At 41.5% G+C, this 12,713-nt stretch overlaps 1 protein-coding gene across 1 annotated transcript; it reads left to right on the top strand.

Moving 5' to 3' along the window:
- The first annotated feature begins 5,251 nt into the window (after positions 1–5,251).
- On the top strand, positions 5,252–9,774 carry HIKESHI (heat shock protein nuclear import factor hikeshi). The gene is made up of 5 exons (XM_070944033.1): positions 5,252–5,378; positions 7,715–7,952; positions 8,335–8,486; positions 9,096–9,214; positions 9,409–9,774. Exons 1-5 carry the CDS (start codon positions 5,349–5,351, stop codon positions 9,461–9,463), a joined length of 594 nt encoding a protein of 197 aa, XP_070800134.1. The 5' UTR covers positions 5,252–5,348; the 3' UTR covers positions 9,464–9,774.
- Positions 9,775–12,713: the final 2,939 nt, after the last annotated feature.

Raw genomic sequence — 12,713 nt, 5'->3', positions numbered from 1 at the left:
AGGGTCAATGCAGCCATCTACCAGGAGATTTTAGAGCATTTCATGCTTCCTTCTGCAGACGAGCTTTATGGGGATGCTGACTTCATTTTCCAGCAGGACTTGGCACCTGCCCACACTGCCAAAAGTACCAAAACCTGGTTCAATGACCATGGGATTACTGTGCTTGATTGGCCAGCAAATTCGCCTGACCTGAACCCCATAGAGAATCTATGGGGCATTGCCAAGAGAAAGATGAGAGACATGAGACCGAACAATGCAGAAGAGCTGAAGGCCGCTATTGAAGCATCCTGGTCTTCCATAACACCTCAGCAGTGCCACAGGCTGATAGCATCCATGCCACGCTGCATTGAGGCAGTAATTGATGCAAAAGGGGCCCAAACCAAGTACTGAGTACATATGCATGCTTACACTTTTCAAAGGTCCGATATTGTTCTATGTACAATCCTTGTTTTATTGTAATGTAATATTCTAATTTTCTGAGATTGTGAATTTGGGGTTTTCATGAGCTGTAAGCCATAATCATTAAAAGTATGACAAATCAAGGCTTGAACTATCTCGCTTTGCATGTAATGAGTCTGTCTCATATATTAGTTTCACCTTTTAAGTTGCATTACTGAAATAAATGAACTTTTGCACGATATTCTAATTTTTCGAATTTCACCTGTAATTCCTTCAAATGTGGGCTTCATTATTTTCAAGTAGCTAATTTTTAACAATGAAAACCTGCTTGAAAGCATTGTATTATTTGAAAAGTCAGATATTGTGACTGAAATCAGACTTACCATAATTCAAGCAAGGTTCCACTCATGGCCTTTTCTCTTTATGACTTAAAATATGAAGGGTACAGGTTTAATTTAATGTGAATTGGCATGTAGAAACAAACTGATTGGTCAGTTTTATTTCATTCCTCTCCTGCAGCCCCTCCTTTTATTTCACCCCACCCCCCCAGTTTTTCTGAAAGTTGTGCATCAGTCAAAAATTATTAGGAAGCAGGGATAAGGACTTTACAGAAAAGCAACGTATTTATGAAAGCAACTTAAAATGTTTTGAAGCTTCCATATGAACTTGAAAGAAAAGATGTAACTGTGTTAGTAGTTGCACTATGGAATCAACTTCTCAATATATTTGGGAAGATGCCCAAAATAAGAGGCACAGTTCTATTTTCTATATATTTATATTCTTATTTTCTTCAATGTAATATATACAATATATGGCACTTACTACTCCAACTCCCTCCTTCCCACCCCCAGCAACAACCCTATAAGATTGATTGGGCTGAGAGAGAGATGTTACAGATACATGTAAAATAAACTACTTGCCAGGAAGAAAATGTGAATGTGTGTAATTTGGTGATTAAATAAATATTGGAATAGTATGTATAATTTTTAATCTTAAAATTGCTTGTTTTGAACACTTACATTCACATCAATTTTACTTTACTTTTTTGGCTATGCATAAAACAGAACAAGCACTGTAAACTAGCTGATTGGTTCGCCCAAATATATAAGAACATTAATTCATTAAAATATTATCTTTATCTTGTTTAAGTTGGAAACTAAATGGAAAAAGGCTACAATTTTTAGGTTTTAGGGTAACCTTTTCTAATATATTTAAGTACAAGTAATCCTTGACTTTTTTTCCCCCATCAAGTTTTTTATTTTATAACATAAAAATTCCATTTTCAATTAAATGTGTTGTCTGGGTACAAATAGTTTTAGGAGATAGTAATCAGAATATTTACAATAGTGTTCATTACATTAGTATTGATTCAATAATAATAATAATTACCGTACTTAACCATTTTAACATACCTCCCTTATATCATTGATTCTTTCCTTATATTTCCCTGTTTCTAACTCCTGTTTTTATCAGCTAACCATTGATAAAATAAATCCCAGGTCAAAAAGTATTCAGTTTCTTCCTTTTCCTTAATTGTAAGTGTTAGCCTGTTCATTTCTTCACTTTCTAGTATTTTTTTAATCACATTTTCATCTGTTGGGATCTCTTTACTTTTCCATTGTTGTGCAAACACAATTCTAGCTGCAGTCAATACTTGGTGTTACAAGTATACAAGGCGTATACTTTGCCTTGGTGGCGCAGCAGACTAAAGTGCTGTTAAGTAGCACCAGCTGCCTGCAATTACTGCAAGTTCAAATCTCACCAGGCTCAAGGTTGACTCAGCCTTCCATCCTTTCGAGGTAGGTAAAATGAGGATCCGAATTGTGGGGGCAATAAGCTGACTTTGTATAAAAAGAACACCGCTTGGGGGGGGCGAAAGCCCTACTAAGCAGGTATATACAAAAGTATGAAGGCTATTGCTTAATGCATTGTAAGCCGCCCTGAGTCTTCGGAGAAGGGCGGCATATAAATCGAACCAATAAATGACAGAATGAATGAATGACAGAATGAATGTAAAATCAAATATGCATTCCCCTTATTATACACTGCTCAACAAAATAAAGGGAACACTTAAACAACACAATGTACTGTAACTCCAAGTCAATCACACTTCTGTGAAATCAAACTGACCACTTAGGTAGCAACACTGATTGACAATTTCACATGCTGTTGTGCAAATGGAATAGACAACAGGTGGAAAGCATAGGCAGTTAGCAAGACATCCCCAATAAAGGAGTGGTTCTGCAGGTGGTGACCACAGACCACTTCTCAGTTCCTATGCTTTCTGGCTGATGGTTTGGTCACTTTTGAATGCTGGCGGTGCTGTCACTCTAGTGGTAGCATGAGACGGAGTCTACAACCCACACAAATGGCTCAGGTAGTGCAGCTCATCCAGGATGGCACATCAATGCGAGCTGTGACAAGAAGATTTGCTGTGTTTGTTAGCATAGTGTCCAGAGCATGGAGGCGCTACCAGGAGACAGGCCAGTACATCGGGAGATGTGGAGGAGGCTGTAGGAGGGCAGCAATCCAGCATCAGGACCGCTACCTCCGCCTTTGTGCAAGGAGGGACAGGAGGAGCACTGCCAGAGCCCTGCAAAATGACCTCCAGCGGGCCACAAATGTGCATGTGGCAGCTCAAATGGTCAGAAACAGACTCCATGAGGCCGGTATGAGGGCCCGATGTCCACAGGTAGGGGTTGTGCTTACAGCCCAACACCGTGCAGGACGTTTGGCATTTGCCAGAGAACACCAAGATTGGCAACTTCGCCACTGGCGCCCTGTGCTCTTCACAGAGGAAAGCAGGTTCACACTGAGCACATGTGACAGACACGACAGGGTCTGGAGACGCCGTGGAGAACATTCTGCCTGCAACATCCTCCAGCATGACCGGTTTGGCAGTGGGTCAGTAATGGTGTGGGGTGGCATTTCTTTGGGGAGCCGCACAGCCCTCCATGTGCTCGCCAGAGGTAGCCTGACTGCCATTAGGTACCGAAATGAGATCCTCAGACCCCTTGTGAGACCATATGCTGGTGCGGTTGGCCCTGGGTTCCTCCTAATACACGACAATGCTAGACCTCATGTGGCTGGAGTGTGTCAGCAGTTCCTGCAAGACGAAGGCATTGATGCTATGGACTGGCCCGCCCATTCCCCAGACCTGAATCCAATGAAGCACATCTGGGACATCATGTCTCGCTCCATCCACCAACGCCACGTTGCACCACAGACTGTCCAAGAGTTCGGGGATGCTTTAGTCCAGGTGTGGGAGATCCCTCAGGAGACCATCCGCCACCTCATCAGGAGCATGCCCAGGCATTGTAGGGAGGTCATACAGTCACATGGAGGCCACACACACTACTGAGCCTCATTTTGACTTGTTTTAAGGACATTACATCAAAGTTGGATCAGCCTGTAGTGTTTTTTTCCACTTTAATTTTGAGTGTAACTCCACATCCAGACCTCCATGGGTTGATAAATTTGATTTCCATTGATAATTTTTGTGTGATTTTGTTGTCAGAACATTCAACTATGTAATGAACAAAGTATTTACTAAGAATATTTCATTCATTCAGATCTAGGATGTCTTATTTTTGTGTTCCCTTTATTTTTTTGAGCAGTGTATTTATCCAGTAAAACGCCCAGCAAAAATATTTCTGGTTTCAAATCAATATGTAGTCTTTGATTTAACGACCACAATTGAGCCCGAAATTTCCATTGCTAAGGAAGACAGTTGTTAAATGAGTTTTGCCACGTTTTGTGAACTTTCTCACCACAGTTGTTAAGCAAATCACTGCACTTGTTAAGTAAATCATGCAGTCATTAAGGCAATTTGGCTTCCCCCATTGACTTTGCTTGTTGGAAGGTTACAAATTGTGATGACTGTATCTTGTCTTTTTATGTACACTGAGAGCATATGCACCAAAGGCAAATTTCTTGTGTGTCCAATCATACTTGGCCAATAAAGAATTCAATTCAATTCAATTCTACTCTACTATACTCTAATTTAATTCTAATTCTAATTCTAATTCTAATTCTATTCTATGATATGACCCCAGGGCAGTGTTACTGTCATAAATACATGTCAGTTGCCAAGAGCCTGAATCTTAGTCATGTGTCTATGGGGATGCTACCATGGCAGTAAGTGAAAACCCATGATAAAGTCATTTTTTTCAGTGCCATTGTAACTTGAAATGGTCACTAAAGGAATGATTGTAAGTAGAGGACTACCATAGAGGTCATGCTCTTTTTATGCAAGACCTATCTTTTCATTTTGCTTCAGGAAAATGAACAAATGACCAAAAAAAAAAAAAAAAAAGGATCAGTAGGCCTGCTTTTTGACAGCCTGCTTTCACTGAGGCAGAAATATTATCGGGACAGGAAAAAAATGGTAAATGCGGAGACTTCCAGTTTTGATGCCTTTTGTGCACCTAAAGAATTCTGTGAAATCGGAAAGCTTGCCCATTCCCTCCACAGTAGAAAGAGATAATGAAGTCTCTTATTTGCAGGGAGATAATAAAGCTGCATTCCGTAAGTTTCTTTTCCAGGAAGGAAGGAAGGAAGGAACTACACCTCCCAAGTCGAAGCATAAAAGCAAAATACAGTTTTATAAAGGAACTTCATTTCGTTATCTTCATGCTCATACATATCCTCCGCCCCTTTCACAGCCTCTAGCCTACATTTCCCAATAGACTCTTCGGCCTCCACTGCGGAGATTCCGATAGAAACGGACCAAATTTTCTGCTGCTCTGCATGCTGGGAGATGAAGTCCTTTTTTTTACCGTGTGCTTCCACCTATGTTTTTAATAATTTTCTCCTTCCGCCTGCCCCGGATGTACTTCCTTGGGGTGGGAGTGGTGTCACGAGGGCCATCGGGCTCGTCCGGGGGGCTTGTAGGCGTCTAGAAAGGCCACCTCGGAGGACCAAGCCGGGGTGCTGGCGCCGCCGCCGCCATGTTTGGTTGCTTGGTCGCGGGGAGGCTGGTGAGTGGCTCCCGCCTGTGGCCTCGGAGGATGGAGTGGGCGGGCTCCTCGGCCTGGATCTCCATGGCAACGTAGGGGAGGGGGAGAGAGAAGGAGAAGAAGTGGTGACCATGGAAACGAGAGGGCCGGCTGGCCCTTTGGGGTTTCTATGGTGAGCGATGGCGGGGCGACTCTTAAGCACCGCCTCCTGCGGTTTGCGGCTCGAGGGGACCCGATGTCTTGAAACTACAACTCCCATCACCCCTTGGGCAGCCGTTTCTGTTGTGGGTTGGTGGGAGCTGTAGTCCCAGTGTATCAAATGGTGCCTGAGTGGGGGTAGACGAGGAAGGGTCTGAAGTGATGTGCAACTCATGACAGGAATTTACAAACTTAAAATTTCATTTATGGAAGTTTCCAACAGGCCTTATGCCTTCCTTAACTGTGATTTTTAAAAAAAAACGCAGCTCAAGAGACGGAGTCCCTTATTGTTGCCTATTTCTGAGGGGGAAACTTATACGTACATCGGACATGAGGCTCCTATTTCAAGAATGTATATATATATATATATATATATATATATATATATATATATATATATATATATATATATATATATATATATATATATATGTATATGTATATGTATATGTATATATATATATATATATATATTCTTGAAATAGGAGCCTCATGTCCGATGTACGTATAAGTTTTCCCCTCAGAAATAGACAACAATAAGGGTATATATATATCCTTCAGGGATGAATTCAAAAAGTGACATCCTTCACCACCACTAATTGCACAATTTATATTGCAGATCGGAGGTTTTGCACGAAAGGTTGCAGCCCGATATTTGCAATTGGATGTTGGGCTTGCAATCTTTCATGCAAAACCTAACTTTTTCAAGCTGCGAAATTGAACCCAATGCTTGCATTCTACTTTAACTAATTTTGGTATTAAAAAAACGTGTCTGAAGAGCGAATTAACAACTTGTGGTTATTGCAGATGTGGCCATTACTGTGTTTCCCTGAAAATAAGACCCTGTCTTATATTTTTTTGAACCCTGAAATTAGCGCTTGGCCTTATTGCCATGCACTCAAAAGCCCGATTGGGCTTATTATCAGGGGATGTCTTATTTTGGGGGAAACAGGGTATTTACAGTGGCGCTTTCCTCATTCATTTGGATGCATTGCATTTTCAGTGGAAATCGCTTTTTTCATGAGTCGGACTGATTGATCAGGTGGCTTAAGCATGTCAGAGATCATGCTGAACCTGCTAATTGAGAAGTGTGCTACATATGGATTTCATTGAGCAGAAGGCTAGAGCAGGGAGGAACCAAAGCGCATAAAGTGATGTATTGCGACGTGAACCAATTAGCCTAAACATTTGCTCAGGGGAAAAGCCGGTTCTTTACTTTTTTAAGCTAAGTAAAGTGACTCTTGTTGCGTGGAAACTGTCTGGACTATTCAAATGGAATGGATTAATAACCTTGAGATGTAAAGAGCTATGATTATTGAACGTTTTGATGAGCAAAACTGGGGAAAAGCGAGTTCCCGTTTAATGCTCTATGTGGAGCTTCCCTTGAAAAATATCCGGAAGCTTCAATTGATTCAAAATATGTCATCGTTTTGTGCAGGTATAGATTTGCACATGTGTCACCTCTCCTGAGAGAGTCGCATTGGCTGCCAGTTTGCTTCCAGGTCCAATTCAAGGTGCTGGTTGTCATCTTTAAAGCCCTACATGGCCTGAGACCAGGTTATTTGGAGGACCATCATTTCCCAATTACATCTACCTGACCCACAGGAGCAGGAAGGAAGTTGCAGGTCTCCTGTCTTAGGGAGGTACATCCAGGGGTGAAATTCAGCCGGTTCTATCCGGCTCGGGTGAATTGGTAGCGGTGGCTGCGGAAGGCTCCACCCACCCACACGGACATCATGACATCCATTTTTTTGCGATGATTTTCAGCCTCTGCGCATGCGCAGGAGGCTTTGTGTATGGGCAGACAACGCAACACGTGCACATTTGCGAACTGGTAGGGAAGGTAAATGAATTTCACTCCTGGGTCCATCTAATGGGACCAAAAAGAAGAATCTTCTCTGGTGGCTGACTCCCTATGGAACATCATACCTGTGGAAATAAGTTGGGGCCCATCTTGACACTCTTTTAAAAGGCCCTGAAGACATGGTTTTGCCAAGGGGCCCAGGGTGATATGGAACCTATCAAGTGGCTGATTGATTGTTGTCGTCAGAGGATGGGGGGTTTATGGGGTATTGTATTGGGGTTTTATTTCTGTAAACTATTTGAAGTTATCATGAGTTAGGCGGCCACATACATTTTCTAAATAATTTTTTTTATAGGTTCAAACAGTGGCACAGCAAGTAGCAGAGGACAAATTTGTGTTTAACTTACCCGACTACGAGAAAATCAATCATGTGGTGGTCTTCATGCTGGGGACCGTGCCCTTTCCAGAGGGTATGGGCGGATCGGTCTACTTCTGCTATCCTGACGAGAATGGTGTGGCCGTGTGGCAGCTCCTTGGATTTGTCACGAATGAAAAACCAAGTGCCATTTTTAAAATTTCTGGTCTAAAATCTGGTAAGAGAAGGGAATACAAGTGTGTATAAGTGTGTACACTTACAGGGCACAGATGGGCAATCTCTATACTTTCGCAGATTGCCGAAGTCCCCCTATTTGCACTTTTCTATTTGATGAAAACAAATATAAATAATGGATTGCTCCCCCCCCCTTTTTAAAATATTCATCTTCATGGGGATTGCTTAGCTGCGCTTCCTAGCAGTGGGGTTTATTTTGTTTCTGATACAGTAGCTATTTTATAAGAACTGCTGTAAGTCGAGAACTAGCTGTATTTTAATGTTTCATTAATTGTTCTTTGTTTCATACCATTACAGTAACTGTAATTGCGTTGCGTTGAGAAGCAGACCAATGCATTAGGGTAGCTGTGGTGTGTTCCTTTTAGGTAAAGGCAGTCAGCATCCGTTTGGAGCCATGACTATCCCCCAAATGCCATCTGTGGCCCAGATTGGGATTTCTGTGGAGCTGCTGGAACTCTTGGCTCAACAGACTCCTATAGCAAGTGCTGCTGTATCATCAGTCAATTCATTCACAGAGGTAATTGCAAATATAGGTGGGGTTTTTTGCCTCAGTAAATGGTGTTTTCTAGAAAACTGGTAGAGCAGTACCAGAACCTTGGTAGAGCAAGAAAACTGGTAGAGCAGTACCAGAACCTTGGTAGAGCAGAGCAGAACAGAATACAAGAGAACAGAACAATAGAATGTAGAATAGAAAATGGAATGGAACGGAACGGAACAACAGAACAGAAAATAGAACAGAAAATGGAATAGAATGGAATGGAACGGAACGGAACGGAACGGAACAGAACAGAACGGAACCAAATAGAATACAGTGTAGAGTGGAAAATAGAATGGAAAGGAAAGGAACAGAACGGAATGGAACAGAACAGAGCAGAAGATATTTTGAACAGCATTTGGGGAATAATAGGGATGGTGTTACCTGTTATCGTTGGTTTTTTACAGTGTATTATTGTCTTTATTATTGAAAGGTGTTTTGTTTTGTTGTTGCTATTAACCCTGAGAAGTCCTTATGGCAATGTTCAAATACTGTACATTAAAAAAAATAGCTCAATCTGTTCTAAGAATTGCAGTAGAGACGACTACAAAGGTGGAAATGGTTAACACGTTTTTATTATTTTTTTTTCAGTTCACTCAAAAGATGTTAGACAATTTTTATAACTTCGCGTCATCCTTTGCTGTTACTCAGGCCCAAATGACACCCAACCCATCAGAAGCTTTTATTCCTGCAAATGTAGTTCTGAAATGGTAAGATATAGTACTTCTTAAGCAGTAGGTGTTTCCTCATTCCTGCACTAAACCAGAATAATCATAATTACAGAGTGTTAATCTGGTTAATCATTGTCAGAATTGTTTGATCAACTTAAAAATTAAACATACAAAATAGCTTTATTATAAAATTTTAATTTATCCACATTTTCTCTTTCTCCCCTTTCTTTCAGGTACGAGAATTTCCAAAGAAGACTAACTCAGAACCCTTCTTTTTGGAAAACATAATCCCGAGTCAGTTTCTTGGGAGTCCACTCGAACAAGCAGACAGAGCTTAAAAGATGCAATATCCCGAGTTTGCTGAAGAACATCCGGATGAATGCCTAAATTTGAGATGAAGTGAGGAACCCCACCCCATTCCAGCTTTTGTAATACTTCTGGGACTTTGCTTTAAAATTAAACCCTAAAGAGTAGTCATTGCAGCATCTCCTGTTTTCAAGTTAAAAAACTATAAACCAGGAAACCTATGATGTGTACAGAAAACATGGTCAATAATATTAACAAGAATAAACCTTTTGATTTGGTTTTTTTTTTCAGACTGAAGTTGTTATGGAACATGTTTGTTTATGCTTTGTATAACAGCTTGTATGACTTCTAAATGTCCTGAGGTGGCTCAGTGGCTAAGACACTGAGCTTGTCGATCAGAAAGGTCAGCAGTTCGGCAGTTCGAATCCCTAGTAGAGGTCTCCTGCGTGAGCAGGGGGTTGGACCAGATGACTTCCAAGGTCCCTTCCAACTCTGTTACTGTTAATCATTGTCCTGTTCAGTTAATTCTGCTTACAATAGTTGACTTGATTACTTTGGTTTTCATGTTCAAAACAAATAGTTTCATCAGTAGCCATGACAAACATGTATCCTTTTGACTGTATATTCCTGAGGGATGTGGTGGCTCAGTGGCTAAGATGCTGAGTTTGTCGATCAAAAGGTCGGCAGTTCAGCGGTTTGAATCCCTAGTGCCGCATAACAGGATGAGCACCCGTTACTTTTCCCAGCTTCTGCCAACCTAGCAGTTAGAAAGCACGTAAAAAATGCTAGTAGAAAAATAGGGCCACCTTTGGTGGGAAGGTAACAGCTTTCCACGTGCCTTTGTAGTTTAGCCATGTCGGCCACATGACCACGGAGAAGTCTTTGGACAGCACTGGCTCTTCAGCTTTGAAACGGAGATGAGCACCGCCCCCTAGAGTCGGGAACAACTAGCACATATATGCGAGGGGAACCTTTACCTTTATATATTCCTGATTAATTCTATCTGGGTACTTTTTTAGCATAAACAGGTGACAATGGAGCATGGGCCAACAGGACATCTATCTTAACTGTCTGCTCTGAAGGACTGGCTGACGATATGAGGACTGCCCCATGAATTCTTTCCTCTTTCAAGATTGTAGAAAGTTGCTGTTGACGACTCATCAACCTGTTGATCAAGATTTCTCCAAGACTTATTTATATAATGCAGAAGCTTGATGTGTAGTGGCCATGGATTCATTTTTTCGGAGGGCAATTGAGAGCCACCTCTAAAAAGCAGTGGGCACATTCTGTGGGGAGAGGGCATCAAAATGCCTCTTGATGAGAGGAATAGGGAAACTGACCCTTGCACAACGGTCAGTCTGCCCCTTCAAAAGTGAAGCAGGTTCTAGTTGGTTGTCCATAAGTCTGGCCCAGCATCTTAAAAACTATAGAGCAGAGGGTGTCCAACCTTGGCAACTTTTAAGACTTTAGACTTCAATTCCCAGAATTCCCCAGCCAGCATGGGTGCTTTTGCGGTGGTGGGAGGAGGAGATCAACAGCAGAAGACTAGATACTGTCCCGCTTTTTTATAAGACTTGGGGAAAAATTTGTTCCAGCCTCATTTTCAAACCAGCCTTCCGTCCTGCCATGTGTTGTGCTCATTGCCACCTAAGATTTTAGTGTGGATGGACTGCGAAGAACATATTTCTGAATTCTGAACGTTAAATTCAGCTGCCTTCAATGTTGGCTTGGGATCAGTGAAACCTTGCGGTTTCTTTCTTGACATGCTCGCATGGTCATTCTTGAGCATAGAACTCAAATTCATATGTGAAGTCGAGATTCATTGGAAGGTTTCACCAATGGCAGCAGGAGAGAATTCTTGCTTCAGTCTACCCCTCTCTTTAAAACAGAATATCAGAAGGCAAGATTTAAAAGCCAAGCTGTCACAATCATTTAGGACAGCCCTATCTTTATGTATGGAATAGGCAATCGTGAATAAAGATAAACACATAAGCATCTTTTTAAAAACTGATCAATGGTTTGCTGATGGAAGACTATAATTTGAATCCTATAGTGCGATGTCTTCTAACTTTTGCATCTGCAGTACTGTGTTGCTCAAAAATTTATGTACTTTTTTCAGCAGAACCAAACAATAAAAGAGTTTTGCCTGGCTATCCATCCATCTAATTTCTACACTGCCATCTCACCTGAATGATTCAAGAGCAGCAAAAATGTAGTGGTTTTAGGCTTAATCTTGCATATCTGAATATTTTTAATAATTTATCCTCATTAATGAGACATACGCCAAACTGATTTAAGGAGAGGATGAAACTAGTACATTGAACAATGAACATGAATAGGTAAGATAATTAACAGCTATGAAATTAATATTTCTGGCAGAATTTTAGATTTCTCATATTTTAGTCCACTTTTCTTCATTTGTCGAGAGCCGAGGTGGCGCAGTGGTTAGAGTTGCAGTACTGCAGGCTACTTCAGCTGACTGCTAGCTGCAGTTCGGCAGTTCAAATCTCACCGGCTCAAGGCTGTCTCAGCTTTCCATCCTTCCGAAGTGGGTAAAATGAGGACCCAGATTGTTGGGGGCAATATGCTGACTCTAAGCCACTTAGAGAGTGCTGTAAAAGCAGTATGAAGCAGTATATAAGTCTAAGTGCTTTGCTCAGTATGGGCAAGTTTCCATTTTCTGAGATAATTGTAACTTATTAAATTAATTTATTCATACCAAGCTGATGCATGACTGCCCTCACCTCGTTTCTATTGACAGAAAGCTTTGAAGTTTCAGTTTGTTAGCAACGATTAGCTTTATGTTAAGCACCATGTCCTGGCAAATAGATGGGGAAGAAATGGAGGTAGTGACAGATTTTATTTTCCTAGCCTCCAAGATCACTGCAGATGGGGACTGCAGCCAAGAAATTAAAAGACGCTTGCTCCTGGAGAGGAAAGCTATGGCAAATCTAGACAGCATACTAAAAAGTAGAGATATCACCCTGCCAACAAAAGTGTGTATAGTCAAGGCTACGGTTTTCCCAGTTGCAATAGATGGCTGTGAAAGTTGGACCATAAGAAAGGCTGAGCGCCAAAGAATTGAGGCCTTTGAACTCTGGTGCTGGAGAAGACTCCTGCGATTCCCTTGGACTGCAAGGCGATCAAACCGGTCAGTCCTAGAGGAGATCAACCCTGACTGCTCTTTAGAAGGCCAGATCCTGAAGATGAAACTCAAATCCTTTGGCCACCT

Source organism: Pituophis catenifer, unplaced genomic scaffold (genome assembly GCF_029215685.1).
Source record: "Pituophis catenifer annectens isolate HBS135680 unplaced genomic scaffold, rPitCat1.0.hap2 SCAF_4, whole genome shotgun sequence".
NCBI classification, from domain to species: domain Eukaryota; kingdom Metazoa; phylum Chordata; class Lepidosauria; order Squamata; family Colubridae; genus Pituophis; species Pituophis catenifer.
This window is presented reverse-complemented; position numbering and strand designations above follow the sequence as displayed.